This window comes from Nelumbo nucifera, chromosome 6, assembly GCF_055504915.1.
Source record: "Nelumbo nucifera cultivar China Antique chromosome 6, China Antique-T2T, whole genome shotgun sequence".
Taxonomy (NCBI): Eukaryota; Viridiplantae; Streptophyta; class Magnoliopsida; order Proteales; family Nelumbonaceae; genus Nelumbo; species Nelumbo nucifera.
Genome location: NC_142654.1, coordinates 40,270,974 through 40,289,973, shown reverse-complemented (window position 1 = coordinate 40,289,973; position 19,000 = coordinate 40,270,974). Strand labels below are relative to the sequence as shown.

Below are 19,000 nucleotides of genomic sequence, written 5' to 3'. Positions count from 1 at the left end.
TGAGGCACATTTAGAGTGGGGATTCCGTCCGCAGAGAAAGGCACGGTGAACTGTCCGATGCAGACAGTCGGGACCCGAAGTTGCCCCCCGGAGGTGTTCATGTCGGTGTTTTGTCCGGCGTTGCTGGAAGATGCCATTGAAGATGAATTAAAGATGCTTGGTGGAAAAAGGCTTTTCAAAGTGTTTCCCCCAGGCGACGCCAATTGATGCTGCGCAATCTGGCTGCTCCTAGCTGGAAATGACTTGGCTTCCAATAGACGATGGACGTGGAGGAGCCCTGCGCAGAAAGAATCAGAGAACCTGGGGGTGCTTACCTGGCGAGGTCGCTCCGATGCTTAAGTCAGTAACTTGCGAGCTGGAGGTAATTTAGAAAGCTAGAGAGCGAGTGAGCAGTGATTATGCATACCTTTTGCCCCAAAGGGTTGGGGTCTTTATATACTGGAGTTCTCGTGGGTTTTTTGGAGTGGTTCCGGGATTCTTGTCGTGATGTGGCCTGTTACCGAATTAATAGGAGATAATGTTGCCAACCGACCAGGCATATCGCTGTCGTTCGAATCGGTCGGAGGAGATAAAGCCAGCTGTTACGAAGCGTGATCCCGTGAAACGTGGAATCCGGTGAAGAGATCTTCGTGGTTATCCGGTGGAGGCCGGTTAATATTATCCGAACTGATGCCCCCCGGGTCTGACCTGTTACAAACACTGAGGTGCCTTGTAACCGAGGTGATCTTAATGCAAATGTGCCCCGAAGTGAACTTGTCCTGATGTGGATTTGCTTCCGAGGTGGGCTTGCCTCGAGGTGGTTCGGTTATCCAAGCTCGGTCCGTCGCAGACTTGAGTACGTTGGGATGAGCTGTCGTTCTGTTAGTTAGACCGTGTCCACGTGTTCCTCTATTACATAAAAACAAAAAATTCAGGCCCATTTTGCTTAATAATGGAACCCATATCAGGCACAAAAATTCAGGCCCATTTTAGGCCTGGTATCAACTAAGGGCTTTTCCCTCCAAAAAAAAAAACAAAAGAAAAAAAGAGCGGGTTCCAATGTTAACAGGGGCCCATTTGGGCCCATATCAGGCACAAAAATTCAGGCCCATTTTAGGCCTAGTATCAACTAAGGGGTTCGGATGTAGTAGGCACGTTAGGTAAGCACAATGAGTGAGCATGTAACAAATGTGTGACACATGTCCTAGTTAATGTGTCTTTTTTCCAAACGTCTTTGCTATGTTAGACAAAAATTATCCATTATTTTATTATCTTTGTCAAAATAATTAAAAATAAAAACAATGAAAAAAAACCTAAATATGTTGGGAGGGATTCATTTACATTTTCCTTTTTTATTATTTTATTATTTCTAATTATTTTGACAAAAAGAATAAAATAATGAATAATTTTTGTCTAGCGGAGCAAAAACATTTGGATGAAAGACGCATTAGCTAGGACATGTGTCACCCAGCTATTATGTGCTCACTCATTGTGCTTACCTAACGTGCCTACTACATCCGGACCCTCATCTAAGGGCTCCACCAAAGTAAAGTCAGTATTTAATTATACAAAATACAAATCAACAAGTAGAAAAGAACCAAAGGCCTATTTCAAGCCCTTAGGTGTCGTTTGATTGCACTTTTTAGTGGTTTGAATTTGAAAATGTTGTTTTCAAATCCTCACATTTGTTTGGTTTTACCTCTTAAACTTGATCTAAATCTTATTTTCAAATTTGAAAATAATAGAGATTGGCCGGTTCTTAACGCCTCAGACACATTTCAGAGCCGGTGCATAGTCCAAAATACCCTTACAATATTTTGGAAATGATGCATTACCCCTATCTTCTCGCGCGCTCAGACTCGTTTGGTTTCTCTCTCGCTCTCGCTCTCTCTCCCTGTCTTCCCACCACTGTTGTTGTAACTTGTAGCAGCGGCTCTCTCTATCTCCCTGTCTTCCCACATCCTACCACCACTCCTCTCTCTCTCTCTCTCTCTCCCTCTCTTCCTTGTCTTCCCACCACTACCACCGCAACTGCAACATGTAGCAGAGGTGGTTTGGTGAATAATAATAATATTTTTATTAATTATTAATTTTAATCATTTTATTTATTAATTAGTAATTATTAATTTATTATTTATTATTTGTATTGTTTCAATATTATTTTGAGGTTGAAAGCTATTTTTAATGAGATAATGCAAATTGAACTCAACATTTCCAAATAGTATGTTTTAGGGGTAAAATAGTAAAATCAATAAATTTCAGATTGTAAAGGATGATCCAACACAAACAAACTTATGGATTAAAATCCTCTAAAAAGTAGAAAAACATTTATGCCTCTTTTCAGATTTCAGACACTTTTAGTATCTTTTTAATTTTTCAGATCTGAATTTTCAGATTTATCAAATGCCACTTAAGTCTGTATTTAATTAAACAATACAAAAATGAACGAAAAAAGGATTAAAGGGCTATTTCAGGCCCACCGAAAGTACACAATAATAGAAATTAGGGTCCACCAAAGTCAAGTCCGTATTTAATTAAACAATACAAACGAGCAAACATAAAAGGATTAAAGGCCCATTTCAGGTCCACTCGAATCACAAAAATGATACAAATCAGGATTTAGGATTGATCAAGGATAGAGATCAGAGAGAGTATCAAATAAAGGGCCCAGAAAAGAAAGATAACAAAATGCTATCAAAACAATTTTAAGGAATTGATTTAGGATGAAAACTACAAGAAGCATTCAGTCATTCAACGTGTTGCTTGGAAGATACCCAAGTTGATGATTTGGAGATTAATCTTGGAAGATACTCAAGTTAGATTAAACTTGAACAACGGGAAAATAAATGGTAGTTTTAATTTTGTTGGTGATTTGGAGAAGGTAGGTCTATTCAGAAAAAAACTTGTGAAAAGTCAAAGGAAAAGGGAAAGTGGTTTCAGAATGCAATTGTTTTCTATAACCATTGTACCAGAAATAAGAAATATAAAGCTCGATACCTAAAAAGATAAGTCAACCCATTTAGAAAAATTTATAAGCTAGAGCAGAGAAACAATTAACACTATTAAAACACATGAACCATTCAATGTTACAACTTTTCACTAAATTGAAATAGAGCAAATGAGAGAAGAACCCAAATATATAAACAACTTAAGAGAGGGAGAAAGAAACAGCAACACACCTGTTGAAAATCAACATAAACAAAGTAACTAAAGATTTTCTTTTCGCTGCCCTGAAAAGAAAAGCGGAAAAGTATGAATAGACCCAATGCAGATTTCTGATTTCCACTGCAGAGTAATAAACATTCAAAGTGCCAATAACCTACACTTTATGCATCAATGTCTCTCCGTGAATTGGCATCAATTCCGAGTTGGCACCTACTCCAACAGTACTTTAAACCTACAAATTCTGACCCTGCACTGAACCATCATTCTCCCAAAGAAAAGCCATTAAAACATAAAGGAATGAATAACCCCAACGCCCTGCTCCCCATGAAGAAGGGGATGCTGGTGAAAATGTAGAGAAACCCCAACGCCCTACTCCCTCATGTCTTCAAAGTGTTTTTTCAGTTTGTTTGATGCAATCTAGACTCAATCCAGACTCTTGCTTCCCACACCCATAAATAACATAAATAACAAATCATGTGTTCATTCTACAAAGTTTCCCCTCACCATATTAAAAAGAAAACCAAAGCAGAATGGGAGAAAGAACCAATCCAAACTACCTCATCTGGGTAAAATAAGGACACATATAAGATACAAAAACCCTACCTGCAACAAAATTTGCAATAACAAATGCCCACCCACACCCATAATGGGCAATATTAATAAAATTCCCCATTGCAAATGTGCAGGACCCATTTAACTCGATAGTCAGATAAGTTCAAGGACACTAAATTAAGACACTAAACCTATAAAAGAGACCACATTAAATAGTACTTAGCAAATAGGAAGATCTTACCTTCTATGGAGATCAACAACATTTGATGGCATCTCCTCAGGCTCAATTTGGAAGGAGTACAAATGCAATTATGTAGAGTGCAAAACCTTATATTTGGTATGTATACAAATTTGCATTTGTACTCCTTCCAAACTGAGCCTCAATAACTACAGTATAAAACTTCAGTATGTCAAACAACACCTTTCCTTCCAAACCGTCCACTACGATCAATACGGTGAAGGTAAATCTCCTACAAACTAACGGGGTTTGAACATTAACATTCATTCGGCTGGTTGAACCGGCTACTTACAGACAAAAAAAAAAGTACCTTTTCTTGAAGCTTCCAAAACACAATTAACCCTTCCCATCTCACACTTGAGCTATATTCCCACCCTCTCTCATCTGAACCTAACCTGTTACCAGATTACCGGCAACCAACACCAACCGACGGCCGACAATAAGTTCATTCTTCATTATCTTTTTTGCAAACTCAGTTCTTCTTCTGTGTCATTTCCTTTAAGATTTCTTCCCTACAAAAGGAACAAAGTGATAGGGTACTGCCGGTTTGGTCGTTTCACACACTCGTTCCAATTTAGAGTTCATTGTACAGTAAGTTATAGAACAAACGATTCTAAAATTATGCTCATTTTGGCTTAATATTTTCCTATTGTTCTTTCCCAGGTGTCACAAGTTATCTCTTTCCTTAAGAATATTGCAGGAAAGACAAGGACGAAGCTCACTTGTTTGGCTTCTAGCTTTATATCAGATTTTCTAGATAGAATCCTATAATGAATGACTTGTAATTGTTATTGCCATCATCATCATTAAGATAGTAGCATGAACAAGTTCAGGAATGTTTGAAAACTTGTTACAAGTATCAAAATGTAGTGGATGTTAAAAGAGTGAAATGCATAAAGCTTTCCGCTAGCTCTTATATGCTACTAGTTTTTATTTAAAATGGGGAAATGCAATCTCTTACAGTTTGCATCTTGTTCGATCCCAACTTCCCATTCTCGATCGTAATAGATTTACTCCAAATTTGTTTTGCTTTGTGAATTACTAGATGAGATTGCACACAATAGAAACGACCCAGAATTCAGTATTATGTTGCACACTTGGAAATGCGGTCATCAACATAGACTAAATTTTGGAGCTTTTAAATCATCCCTTTGTTAATTAATCAGGGTATATCAATCTCGTATCTTCTTTCTCACAGTTTCAACTTAGTCATGCCACACTCTAAGAAATGCCATCAGTTACCACCATGATTCTAATAATTTGTGCAAATCATTTTCATTGTTTTCCTTGAGCTAGAGGAAGTGGAATGGGATCATCATTTGTGCAAACCATTTTCATTGGCCTCTCCACAATAATTTATGCAAACCATTTGTGTTATTCAATAATAATTTGTGAAAATCATCTTGATTGGCCTCTCCACAATTATTTTCCTTGAGAGGAAGTGGAACACACAACCTCTCTACATCTAGTCATCTAGAACAGACTTTGGGGAGGTAGGACTGTTTGTGTCCATTCATGACTTCAGTGTTTCCATTAAACTTGAAAACCAGGGTGAACCCTTCCTTGCAAAGAATAGAATGTAGGTCTCTTGAGCAAGAACAAACTCCCCTCAGTCATGTGAAACACTCATCACCTACAATTGAAGTTAATGGTCATGTTCATAATACTCCAAGTGAAGATGGCTTAAAGCCCGATGGGGAATAAAGAGAAAATGCAATATCAGGAAACTGTAAGGAAAATTTGAAGAGGATACAACTGGATAATCCGTCCAGATGATGGATGCCAAACAGAGCTCAACGTGGTCATAGAGAGCACATAAAACACAAAGCCCAATGTGGTCACCGAGATAACATAAAAAAAAATAATAATAATGAGAACAGAGGAAGAAGAAGAAGAAGAAGAAGAAGAAGAAGAAGAAGAAGAGGGAGAGGAGGAGGAGGAGGAAACACGAAGAAGAAAAGGAATTTGCCGTCAATTGCAGGTTGATGTCAGTCACCCGTGATTTGGTAATGGGGTAAGGTTTGGATGAGAGAGGGTGGGACTGTGGGAAGTGAATCCGAATATGAGAGGGAAGGGAAAATTCAAAATTGTGTTTGGCAGTGAAAACACTAATTTTGAAACAAAGGTTAATAGAAATCGTACACCCTGTGAGCAAAGATTGTATTGCCTATATAGGTTTACAGGTGATTGAGTTTGAGTAGGTTGTTTACATCAGATAAGAACAGTTGTATAGAGGTTAGATAAGATAAGATATCGATGACCTAAGAATTGTCTGAGAACTCTTAGGATTTATCCTTCACATCCCCCCGCAAGTTCAACAGGGCAAGGTTGAGCTTGGAACGCAATTGAGTGAAACGGGAGGAGGACAACCCTTTGGTGAAGATATCTGCTACTTGATCATGAGTGCTGATATATCGAACATCCAACTGTTTATTGAGAACCATATCGCGGAGAAAGTAGAAATCCACTTCAATGTGCTTTGTGCAGGTTTTAAACTTGGGATTGGTAGTGAGGTACGTGGTGCTAACATTATCACACCAGACGGTGGGCACCGAGGAGAGAGTGACATGAAGTTCCTTTAGAAGAGAGGTAAGCCATATCAGTTCTATAGCAACATTCGCAAGTGCCCGTAGCTCAGATTCGGTGCTGGAGCATGCCACCGTCGATTGCTTCTTGGCACTCTGAGATAGTAAATTGCCACCAAGAAAAACACAGAAACCCCCCTTAGATCTTCTATCATCTGGGCAGCCAGCTCAATCAGCATCAGTGAAGGCAGTGAGGGAGAGGAGATAAGAGTGGTGGATGACAAGGCTTAGTGAAATGGTGTGCTTTAAGTACTGTAGGATGCGTTTGACAGCCTGCCAATGCACGGATGTGGGTTGACGAAGGAACTGGCATACCTTGTTGATTGCAAATGAGAGATCCGGTCATGTTAATGTCACATATTGCAGTGATCCAACAATGCTCCGATACAAGGTAGGATCATTAAGAGGTACACCATCAGATGACGGCAAGGAGGCATTTTGGGGAATTGGTGTGGAGATCGGTTTGGAGCCAAGCATTTTAGCCTTGTCAAGTAAGTTGAGGATGTAGCACTGTTAAGATAAAAAGAGACAATCACCATTGTCATGAACCTCCAACCCAAGAAAAAAAATGAAGAGGACCCAAGTCTTTGATGGCAAATGTAGACCGTAGTTGAGCTAACAAATGAGCAATAGCTGATTGAGAGTTGGATGTAAGGATCATGTCATCCACGTAAACCAAGGCAAAAATGGTGACAAAATCCGTGACAAAATCCTTAGACAGTATAAACAGGGAGTTGTCACATGTAGAAGCAATGAACCCTTCCTGAAGCAAGGAGTATAGGTGAAAGAACCAGACCCGAGGAGCCTACTTTAATCCATTAATAGCCTTGTGAAGACGACAAACATGGTGTGGATGATCTGGATCCACGAAACCCGACGGCTGGGACATGTACACCTCCTCATGAAGTTCACCATGAAGAAAGGCGTTCTGAACATCAAGTTGCCGAATGGGCCAGCCGTGAGAGTAAGCAATGGTAAGAACTGTTTTGATGGTGGTGGGTTTCACAACTTGGCTAAAAGTGTTAGTGAAGTCTACACCAGGTTGTTGAGTAAACCCTTTGGTGGCTAGACGAGCCTTGTATAGTTCAAGGGAGTCATCAGCCTTATTTTTAACTTTATAGACCCATTTGCACCCAACAATATTACCATGAGAGGGTGAAGGTACTAAGGACCAGGTACCATTGCGCAATAATGCGTTAAACTCTGTGGACATGGCATCACACCATTCAGCAGATCTGTTAGCTTGAGAGAAACAACTGGGTTCAGAGAGGGTTGTAGTGTGTTTGGCAATTAATGCACTAGATAGGGGAGAACGAGTGGAGAGTGCATGTTGGTTGCAACGAACAACTATGTGAGAATGCAGTGGAGGTGGAATAGGTGCAGTACGATCGAGGAGTTCCTAAATGGAACGCATGCCATGTGGCAGTGGTGGTGAATATTCTACATCAAATGACGATGGAGAGCTAGCAGCCGAAGTAGTACCCGAAGGCAGAGGAGAGGTAGGAGAGACTGTAGCCATGGTATCCTGCAACAGAGTAGTAGACTCCTGCAAACGCTCATGAGAGCCATTAGTATCTGAATTAAAATCGGATGTAAGAGGAGGCAGAGGTTTGAGTGGAATAGTAACATAAGTATCAGTGGATCGTGTAGGAGGTGAGGAGAGAGGGGGAGGGACAGCATAGGGAAACACTGCTTCATCAAAGATGACATGGCGAGAAATAAACAAGCGGTTAGAGGATGGATGATAGCATTTATATCCTCGATGATGTGGGTTGTAGCCAAGAAACACACATGGTTGGGAACGATAATCGAATTTATGCTTATTGTAAGGATGGAGGAAAGGATAGCAACGACAACCAAAGACTTTCATAATGGAATAGTCTGGGGCCGAGCCAAGAAGCCTCTCAAAGGGAGAAACATGATGGGTTACTAGTGAGGGAAGACAGTTGATGAGAAAAGTGGCGGTTTGGACAACATCATCCCAAAACTAGAAGGGAAGAGATGCATAGCCTAGTAATGCAAGAGTTGTCTCAACTAGGTGCCTGTGCGTTAATTTAATACGCACATTTTGTTGGTGGGTGTGAGGATAGGAGAGACGATGTTGGATGCCAAATTCACTTAAATGTTTAGTAAAGACATGATATTCCCCACCCCAATCACCCTAGAAGGCCTTAATGGTAGAAGAGAACTAATTCTCAACAAGTTTCTTGAATTGTAAAAAGGCAGAAATAGCTTGAGATTTATGAGTAAGTAAATACACCCAAGAGAAATGGCTATAGTCACCAATAAATATAACATAATAGCAAAAGCCATTGCGAGAAATCATAGGGGCGGGGCCCCAAACATCAGAGTAAATGAGATCAAGCAGTGCTTTAGAACAATGTGGAGAATGAAGAAAGGGTAATTGTTTACTTTTGGCTAACTGATAGGACTCATAAATTGTAAAATATTCATTAATAGAAGGAAAACCATAACAAGTAAGGACTCTTTTAACAATAGACAAAACCGAAAGCCCAAGACGAGCATGCCATTGAGACACAGATATTCTTTCACCAACGAACGTCTGAGGTGATTTATTGGAAGAAAAGGACTGAGCATTTTGAATGGAAAAAGCAGCAGGCAGCTGGTAAAGACCATGCACGCTAGGTCCTCGAAGGAGCTCCATTCCCGTAGGATCCTTCACCACAAAATGAGAGGGGTGAAATTCAAAAACCACATTATTGTCCCAAGTAAACTGATAAATGAACAGTAAATGTTTAGAGATGGTAGGAACATGCAGAATATTGTGTAAATGAAAGGTAGAATTATTATGAGAGAAGCACGAAGAACTGATATGTTGAATACCCAAACCTGTACCATCTCCTACATAGACTTGGTCAGTACCAGAGTACTCCGAGCATTGTTGAAGATTGTTGATGTCAGGAGTCATGCGATTTGTCACACCGGAATCAGGGTACCATGCAAGATCACTTGATGAAGGAGCAGTGGAGGCTTGGTAGGCTTGCATGGGAGTAGACGTATCGGTTTCACCTGTATAAGAAATGTCAAAATGGCGACGACAGGTCTGAACTGCATGTCCTGGCTTTGAGCACAACTGACAGATAAGTTTCGGTGTATTATTATTGGAATTACCAGAAGAATTGGAACCAGAACGTCCACCTTTGCCACCACAGCTATGACCTCCTTGAGGATTGTTTCCACCATGTGACTAGAAGGAATGATTTTGATGTGGATGTTGTTGTTGTGGTCGAAGAGTGGCCATATTAGCAGAGAGCAACGAATCAGAGGTTTGATTATGCTTTAACCAGATTTCATGATTTATCAGAAGGCCATGGAGATCATCAACAGAAAGATCATCAGCACTCATACGAGTTGTAATAGACATCACGAATGATTCATATTCTAGCCCGAGGCTAGCAAGAAGGTAAAGTATGAAATCCTGTCCTGCGACAGGTTCAGAAACAGTAGCAAGGCATTCAGCCAAGGATTTGGCATTCTGGACATACTCATTTATTGATTGAGCACCCTTTTTAATGGTCTATAGTTGACACCGAAGTTGTAAAATACGGGCTCGAGAAGGAAAGCCATATGATCAGGCCAGAGATTTCCATACTGCTGCAGCTGTAGGTAAGCCAACTACTTGTGCAATAACACTTTCATTCAAAGAGGAAATAAGCCAACTAAGAATTAATTGATCGTACCTATGCCAGTTAGAGTAGGCCAGATTCTGTACCGTTCTTGTGTTATCTAATGGATTAGGGATCTTTCTTGGTGGAAGAGTGATCAACCCATCTACTAGGCCCATCAATTCACACGAGTTGAGGAGAGGATAAAACTGAGCACGCCAGATGTTGTAATTGTCCCCATTGAGTTTGATGGGGAACAGCTGCGTTACACTGGGTATTGAAGTAAGATTTGGTGAAAAACCAAAGGTTGAGGTAGATGCTGCCGAGGGGTTGTTACTAGACATATTGGTGCTATTGCTGGAGGCCATGAGAGCTGAGCTTGGATCAACTGGGAGCTCAAATACCATGAAAACACTAATTCTAAAACAGAGGTTAATAGAAATCGCACACCCTGTGAGCAAAGATTGTATTGCTTATATAGGTTTACAGGTGATTGAGTTTGAGTAGGTTGTTTACATTAGATAAGAACAACTGTACAGAGGTTAGATAAGATAAGATCTCGATGACCTAAGAATTATCTGAGAACTCTTAGGATTTATCCTTCACAGGCAGAAAAGACTCCAACCTGGACTTTTGATGGCAGGAGTTGGAAAATATCATATAAATATGATCTTTGAAACCTTGTGAAAGCATTTCATCAACTTCATCCAATACAAACATCTTAACGTAATCAAGGCATAGTGACTGTCTCCACAACATGTCAAATACACCAAGATATATAGTCACCCAAAGCCCTCATCATCTTCTCAAATACATCAAGCTACTGCAGAATTCCAGAGCAGAAAGTTGTTGTTTTTCCTATTCCAGATTGTGCCTCCTGCTGAATTACATCAAGCCCTTTGCTGTATTGTAGAGGGCTTCTCAAGATGCCCCTCAGAAGATTCCCTTGCAAGCCCATGGAATCAAAACTTTTGAACGCCTGTGAAGGGTAAAAAAAAGGAAATGAAACCTGACACAAGGATATGTGTCACAACCATAAGCGACAAGTGTCGAACGTAGACGGATTCTTATCATATGCATTTTGTTTTAGTATAATAACTTTTGGATTAGATATTGATAATAGATGTATTAGCGGGGACCTTGCATTTTGTTAAAAGAATTTAGGGTCCATTTGCTTCACTGTTGGAATTAGAATCAAAATATATTAGAATCAGAATTGGAATAGTCTATATCCATAGTCTATTTGGTTCAAATAGGAATCAGAATGAGAATTGAAATTAGTCAGAATGGGATTTCATTCCCAAAAGAGGGATTCGTTCAAATGGGGGAATGCCATTCCACTAGGAAGGGGAATGAGATTCTGATTCTGCCCAACCAAACGATTGAAATCTAATTGCCCATTCCGATTTCAATCCCAGACCCCTACTACTCCTTCCAACCAAACATGCCCTTAAGCCAAAAGGAGTTAGGCAGTGCAACTTGGATGGGCCCGACCCGAGCCCAATCTGACTCAATAAAGCTTTAGCACAGGTTGGGTTTGAGTTTTCGAACTTCAAGATGGGCTTGAGCTAAAAACTCAGGCCTAACTTAAACTCAGGTTGGTCTTGGGTAGCTTGAGCCCCTTAACCCCAACTCAGGTTTAACCTTGAGTTGTTCTAAGCCTGAGCTTGAGATTCGAGACTTAGAGTTGAGCTTGGGTTGACCCTTAATCCAATCAAACCCACCCAAGTTGTATCCCAAGAAGGAGCATTGTGACATTCCTAATTGTATTAGTTTTTATTTTTTATTAAATTGTTTTAACTTTTACTAAATTTTTATTTAGTATTAACTTTTGTTATTTTTAAATGGATTAGGGGATTTTAAGTTAATAATAATTAAGTCTAAAACTAATAATTGTTGTTGTTTTTTAATTTTGAAACTAAAATTTTCTTACTTTTTTTGTTTTATTAATAAAAAATTATTAAGTTGTATTAACTTCATTTTAAATAAAATCTTGTATTAATAAAAAATATTAAAATAATTTTTTAATTCATATTATTTTTATCTATAATTTTTATTGCATTATTAACTTAATCAGTTAACTATTTTATTATGCTATTAATTAATTAGTTAACTAAATAAGTAAGCTTTAGTAATTAATATATAACTAGTTAACTGATTATATAATTATCTTATTATATAGTTAACGTTTTTAACTATATAATCATTTTCTCAGTTAACTAAATTTGTTAAGTTAATTAATGTAATTAAGAAGCTTAATTAAGAATTTCCTACTTTAATTGACAAAAGTAAGTTAAATAAATAAAAATAATTGATTAAATAACCCTATATAGGTTCGACATACAAAAAGTTAACTAATAACTAATTAATTAATCTTAATTAGTTAATTTAATTTAATGAAGGTAACAAAGTTAATTAATTAAGGTAATGGCTTTAATTAAGTCAATGAAATAAATTGAATTAAAATTATTTATTTTGAAGTTTACTAATTGAAGATTTATGCAATTAATAGGGATGACAATTTTCCCCATCCCCGGCTGGACCCGACTTCCCCGACCCGATGGGGGCGAGGATGGGGATTGTTTTGGCGAGGCGGGGATGAAGACGGGGATTAGTAGGAATCCCCGATCAGGGTTGGAGTAAGGGATGGGGATTGAGTAAAGTTATTTAAAAAAATTATTTATAATTTAAATTTTTTATTTATTATAAGTAAAGTTATTTTTCAAAAAAATACTGTTATCTAAAAAAATTGCAGGGATTCGGGTCCTCACAGGGAACCCATCCCCGTTGGGGATCGGGGATGGAGGACAGATTTTATCCTTGACGGGGTCCGGGGATGGGGACGAGGGTCAATTTTATAATTGGGGTCGGGGACTGGAAATATAATTCCCACCCCGAACTAGCCCCGTTGCCATTCCTATCAATTAATGACTTAATTGTGTTATCATTAATTAACTAAGTAGTTTAATAATTAATACTTTAAAAATAGTCAAATGGTCACCTATACGAGTGATTGGGTTGACCCTCATTTGTTTTTTATAGGGGTGCATGTCGAGCAAATTGGGCCGGGTTTGTGGTCAATCTAGGCCCGATCCTAAAATTTGGGTATAAGGCTTGAGCTTTGACCAAGCCCGAGGTCAAGCCTAGTCCTCCCAACCTGAGCCCAGTCCACATTGTAATTTGATTCACTCGGGTTGGGCTCGGGCCTGGGCCAGGCTCAAATTGGTCAATGAATCCATTTTAAAATTATATAAATATATATGCATTTATGTAAAAAAAAAGAAAAAAAAACAAAAAGAATAAGGAGTGATTTGTTAGGAGAAAGAGTTAATGGAATGATTAATAAGGAGTGATTTGTCCATGCCAGATTATTCTCTTTCCTCTGTATATTGTTTCTCAATGTAAAAACTTCAGAGTTTTATAATTTTTTTTTTTGAATTTTTAACTGATAAAAAAATCAAACATAAAGCTATTTAAACTCACTAACAACTAATTCAGTTTCCTTGTTATTAGGAAATTGAATGTGATCGCTCCTCTATAGGACATGAACATCAATACTAGTTCATGTTTCATACGGGTCTCTTCTACTTAATTCTTAAAACAAACCAAGATTGCCCTTACTCTAGAGCCATCTCTGAAATTATAATTTTAAGAAAGAATTTTAGGGTTATGATGTATCAACGACCATTGTAAATGCTCATCCAGCCAATTTCTTAGCTTTTATGTCTATTCCATTTGCCTGGATGTCGATATCTTTGGAATCAGAAAGGTGATCATAATGTAAATTTCTAACATCCTTTAAAAATAATTATAAAGGGCATGTTTTAGTTTGCAGTCGGAATCAGAATCGGAATTCTTCGGAATTAGAATCAGAATGGTTCATTTCTATAGTTTGTTTGGTTCAGATAAAAATAAAAATGGAAATTGAAATCAATAGAAATAGGATTTCATTCCCAAAAAAAATGTATAGAATGGTCATTTTCTCAAATGAGAAAATGTTATTCTAGCAGGAATAAAAATATATAAGATTCGGATTCGACCCAACCAAACAGTTAGAAATTAGAATAATCCATTCCCATTACCATTCAACCCCTATTCCCACGAACCAAATGGGGCCTAAGTCTATAGCTCCAATGAACACCGAAATCCAGCACCAAAACTCTGTTTATTAGAACTTCTTCTTTTTCTTCTTTAATTCATTGAGATTCTAGTAGCAGCATTAAAATGGGTAGGTGGGGTGGGGTTGTTGGAAAGTATAGCACCGAAATCTCAGGCTTGAAATGGAATGCTCGTACTCGTCCTTTTAATTATTGGATATGCTTGATGAAAGAAAATTGCGAAGATAAAGCTGTGTGGACACACTTTTTTGTGGAAATTAGCTGTGTAGACACAGGACACAAAGCCATAACTATGCAGTTATTACTCATCACCCTCGATGCAAGAAGACTTATTGCCTATAAACTCTTCCCACGTCCCTACCCTCAGTATGAATATGGAGAGATGCTTTTAATATATGGAAATAATAGTATCTTGTGGGTAGCCATGTGAGAGAATTTTATGATAGTAGATCCTATGGTTTGAAGGAAAATGCAGGGAAAGGTAGGAAAATTTTTATAAGATTTGTAAAAGTTTTCTTATCTTTCTTTTTCTTTCCCTATTTTTTCCTTCAAACCAAACATAACCTATTAAAAAGCGCTCGAATCCTCTACCCATTGAGGTAATATTCACATATACCCACAAGATACTACAGGCATGCATTTGAAATATGTCCATGGTCGGGGGTTGAATTGAAATGTTACAAATGTGGGCTGTAGTGTATTGTGGGTACATGTGAGTATCATCTTAGTGAGTAGCAAACCCCTAATCATAAAAAGGTGGTCCATGTTAATTAACCATGTGAATAGGCTTTGCTTTGCCCCCTCAGCAATTTATAAACTGAAAGCCATTTGTTTGGAGGAAATACAATGCAAGATTTATTTATTTTTTTTTTGTAGAAAGAAATACAATGGTTGTTCATGGACATTGATGAAAGAAGCATCAATTAAATTTAGGGAAAATTGTAGATTAGTACCTTATATTTTGGGTTTAGTCTTATTTTGATTTCCAAATTTTAAAATGTGTCAATTCAATACCTAAATTTCTAAAATGCGTTAATTTAGTACAAAACCATTAACTGATATTAAGTGACATATGAAAGGATGAAAACCTCCTTTGGGTATCATCTAATTTTCTTTATCAACCATCCAAATGCTCAAATTTTTTAGAAGCCAATAGAGAAAAATAATTTATCAAAAACCCATCTATTGCTTTGGTTTAATCTTGATTTCTGAGGAAGAAGATGATGAACAGGGTCAAAGTGCAATTTTAATATTTTCAAAAGTTTTAAATCGTACATATCAACACATGATAAGATAACTGACAAACTACAACCAATAGAAACTAATTGGCATATTTTAAAAATTTAAGTACTGGATTGACAGGGGACAAAAGTGAGTCTAAGCCCAAAAGTACAGCCGCATACTAATATGAAAATTTCCCTTAAATCTACAACTAGTACAAAATTCAACAGATCATAAACTCAATATAAAGTATGGCATTACATTTTTCTATCTGAAATGTTTTGAAAACATTTTGAATTTATCAGTACATATTGTAATTTCTACCTAAATCATTAAATTTGATGCTTTTCACACACATACATTTCTTTTGATTGAAATGACCCTCATAGATGATCAAATCCTAAATGCAATGACAACCCAATAACACTGTATCAAACACCCCTAGGTTTTTTTAATTTTTTACCAATCACAATATATACTAAATAATTTTATTTTTTCTAATTTATGTAACATTTTATAGAGAAGTTAAAGTTTGGCATCAATGAGTTATTGAAAGCAAGCACTGAAAGCACTGAAAGCTTGGGTGGTGTTGTATTTATTGTTGTTCTACGTTCAGTCTACTTCGGCTTTTCAGCAAACCAATAAGTTACATTTTCCTTTTTCTCTGTAACAAAAGGTTAACAAAAATAATTTATCAAAAAAAAAATGGTTAACCTTAACCATATCAGAGTAAACAAATCACTCTGTCTCTCTACCAGATCCAACGACGAGAAAGAGAATGAGGTATTTAATGGGCTATATCTGTTTCAGTGGGATCATAAATGCAGTCCAACCATATGAAATGAATCCTTCTCGTCTATAAATCTACAGAAAGCTTTAACCTTCTTAAGTATCAATTCTGGGTTTTGCTTTAAATAAATCTTTCTTTTGAGTTTTCTTCTGAGTGAGTGCTTAGAGGTCTGAAAATCAACCATGGGAGCTGAAAATGGGACTAAGGATGGAGAAGCGGTGGTGGTGGTGAAGGAGAACTCCAAGGTGAAGGTCGTCAACAAGGCCACCGTCGTCCCGAAGCTAGTGGGGAAGCGAGAATGCCCTTTGGTCACATTCGATCTTCCCTACGTGACCTTCTTCTACAACCAGAAGCTGTTGGTGTACAAAGGGGCTGACTTTGCGGAGGCGGTGGAGAAACTGAAGGAGGGGTTAGCGGTAGTGCTGGAGGAGTTCTATCCGTTGGCCGGAAAACTGGCAAAGGATGAAGAAGGGGTTCTGAGGGTGGAGTGTGATGAGGAGAACGTCGGGGTGGAGGTTGTGGAAGCGGTGGCGGAGGAGGTAGCGGTTGCAGAGCTAGAAGAAGATGAAGCTCCGAGTTTAGTGCAGGAGATCGTGCCCTACTCCGGTGTCCTGAACTTAGAGGGGCTTCATCGTCCGTTGCTGGCCATTCAGGTAAACGTTTCATCTCGATCCTTCGCAAAACCCTTCGTTTTAGGGTTTTAGCACTCTTCAGCTTGATGCATTTTTCCATCTGTGGATTTGCATGTGAGAGTGAGTGAGAGGGATGAGATTGTGGAAAAAATAAAACAGAGAGAGAGAGAGAGAGATCAAGTTGTCCATCTCGGTCTCACAGTCTCAGAACTCAGATCAGACGACGGATGTCCTCAGGAGGACAGCCCCCATCCGACGGATGTGATGTCCATTAGATTGTTGTTTCCAGTAGTTTCCAAATGCATGGTAAACAGAAAGGGGATTAATTTCATCCTTGGGTTTTCGTTTTTCTAATCTTGAGTGCAGTTCACCAAGTTGAGAGATGGATTAGCCATTGGGTGCGCATTCAACCATGCTGTGCTGGACGGTCATTCCACGTGGCATTTCATGAGCTCCTGGGCTGAGATCTGTCGTGGGGCCAAATCCATTTCGGTCCAGCCCTTCCACGACCGAACCAAAGCGAGAGACACCCGCGTGAAGCTGGATCTACCGGCATCCATACCTTCCCTCGCCGATATGAGCCCGGGCCCACGGCTCCGGGAGCGGATCTTCCGATTCCCGGAGTCGGCCATCGACAAGATCAAATCGGATGTCAACTCTAATCTATCCGACGGCTGCAAGCCTTTCTCAACCTTCCAGTCGCTGGGAATCCACTTATGGCGCGCCGTCACACGAGCGCGCAACCTGAAGCCGGAGGACTACACGGTGTTCACCGTGTTCGTCGATTGCCGGAAAAGGGTCGATCCACCGATGTCGGAGGACTACTTCGGCAACTTAATCCAGGCGGTGTTCACCGTGACAGCGACGGGGCTGTTGCTGGCGAACCCGCCGGAGTTCGGGGCTTCAATGGTGCAGAAAGTGATCCAGACCCACGATGCCAAGGCGATCGAGGGGCGAAACAAAGAGTGGGAGAGCGCACCCAAATTGTTCCAGTATAAAGATGCCGGAGTGAACTGCGTGGCAGTGGGGAGCTCGCCGAGGTTTCAGGTGTACGACGTGGATTTCGGGTGGGGGAAGCCGGAGACGGTGAGGAGTGGATCAAATAACAAGTTTGATGGGATGGTGTACTTGTATCAGGGGAAGAAAGGAGGGAGGAGTATCGACGTGGAGATAAGTTTAGAGGCTCAGGCCATGGAGAACCTGGAGGAAGATAAGGAGTTTCTTTTGGAGGTTCAGTGATTGATGGGAAAGGGAAACTCTACAATCTCCATATCTATATATATATATATATATATATATATATATATATATATATTATATAAAAGGAAATATTGAGTGGATATGGATGTTGGTTTTATTTTGGTTCGTTGTAAGAAGTTCTCGTTCCCTATATTTATTTAGCTTTGTCTTTCTGGTGGACATATGTAGCACTCACTCTCACTCTGGAGAGTTCAACTTCAGTCACTGAGTTAAAATGGTATAGCCTATTATGAATGAAGTTAAATAGAGCCATTCTGCGTTTGCCTTTTGCCTTAGTTTTTACAGTAGGGATGGACTAAAATCATGAAATCATATAGCCTTGGATGCATTGTTCTTGTTTCAAAAGGAAGATAACATCAAGCAAAGGGTGCTGGGGTGATTGATTCTATCCCAGCAATATCCATCCATACAATAAATATAGCTCTAACTTCTATTTAAAGTTTTGGTTCATAGACTTCTCATGATCATGACCTTTGTTTGTAGCTTGAATGCTTGATTACTTTCTCAGTCTCTATGGATGTATCTGTTTGAAAACTGTTTATCCTCTTTTGCCCCTCTAGGATGAATTGGCACCTCCAAGTTGAATGAGATCCTTCACACACAGTGCTTGATCAAGTCCTCTTCCCTACTTTACAAATGAATATAAATGTTGGTTTTTGAATATTATTTTGTTCATTTCCATAAAAATTACTGCCCTACCTGTCTCAGACTCACACGGAACCACATGTGGGCCCACATGTCACACATGTGGCACTATTACCATAACTAATAATATGGTAAATGGCATATTATTAGAGAAATATGAAAAAAAGAAAAATAAAAACACTAAATGAA

The 19,000-nt window shown here is 38.9% G+C and overlaps 2 protein-coding genes and 1 long non-coding RNA gene across 3 annotated transcripts; 2 read left to right on the top strand and 1 right to left on the bottom strand.

The window, feature by feature from the left end:
- Positions 1 to 4,225: 4,225 nt before the first annotated feature.
- On the top strand, positions 4,226 to 4,843 carry LOC148790792 (uncharacterized). The gene is made up of 2 exons (XR_016077145.1): positions 4,226 to 4,470; positions 4,598 to 4,843. It is a non-coding gene; the product is annotated as an uncharacterized LOC148790792 (long non-coding RNA).
- A 4,884-nt stretch (positions 4,844 to 9,727) lies between these two features.
- On the bottom strand, positions 9,728 to 10,324 carry LOC148790791 (uncharacterized). Its single transcript, XM_088890362.1, has 2 exons — positions 10,133 to 10,324; positions 9,728 to 10,015 (listed from the first exon to the last, which is right to left on the bottom strand). Exons 1-2 carry the CDS (start codon positions 10,322 to 10,324, stop codon positions 9,728 to 9,730), a joined length of 480 nt encoding a protein of 159 aa, XP_088746488.1.
- A 6,041-nt stretch (positions 10,325 to 16,365) lies between these two features.
- On the top strand, positions 16,366 to 18,427 carry LOC104610631 (BAHD acyltransferase DCR). The gene is made up of 2 exons (XM_010277343.3): positions 16,366 to 16,927; positions 17,273 to 18,427. The coding sequence occupies exons 1-2, from the start codon at positions 16,457 to 16,459 to the stop codon at positions 18,143 to 18,145; spliced, it is 1,344 nt and encodes a 447-aa protein (XP_010275645.1). The 5' UTR covers positions 16,366 to 16,456; the 3' UTR covers positions 18,146 to 18,427.
- Positions 18,428 to 19,000: the final 573 nt, after the last annotated feature.

What these genes read in the sequence shown, in the direction of transcription:
- LOC148790791 (XM_088890362.1), bottom strand. Translation starts at nt 10,324, where the DNA reads ATGGGCCTAGTAGATGGGTTGATCACTCTTCCACCAAGAAAGATCCCT. An exon ending in GCTTACCTACAGCTGCAGCA is followed by an intron (nt 10,016 to 10,132) that starts GTATGGAAATCT and finishes GAGTATGTCCAG; the next exon opens with AATGCCAAATCCTTGGCTGA.
- LOC104610631 (XM_010277343.3), top strand. Translation starts at nt 16,457, where the DNA reads ATGGGAGCTGAAAATGGGACTAAGGATGGAGAAGCGGTGGTGGTGGTG. An exon ending in GTCCGTTGCTGGCCATTCAG is followed by an intron (nt 16,928 to 17,272) that starts GTAAACGTTTCA and finishes TCTTGAGTGCAG; the next exon opens with TTCACCAAGTTGAGAGATGG.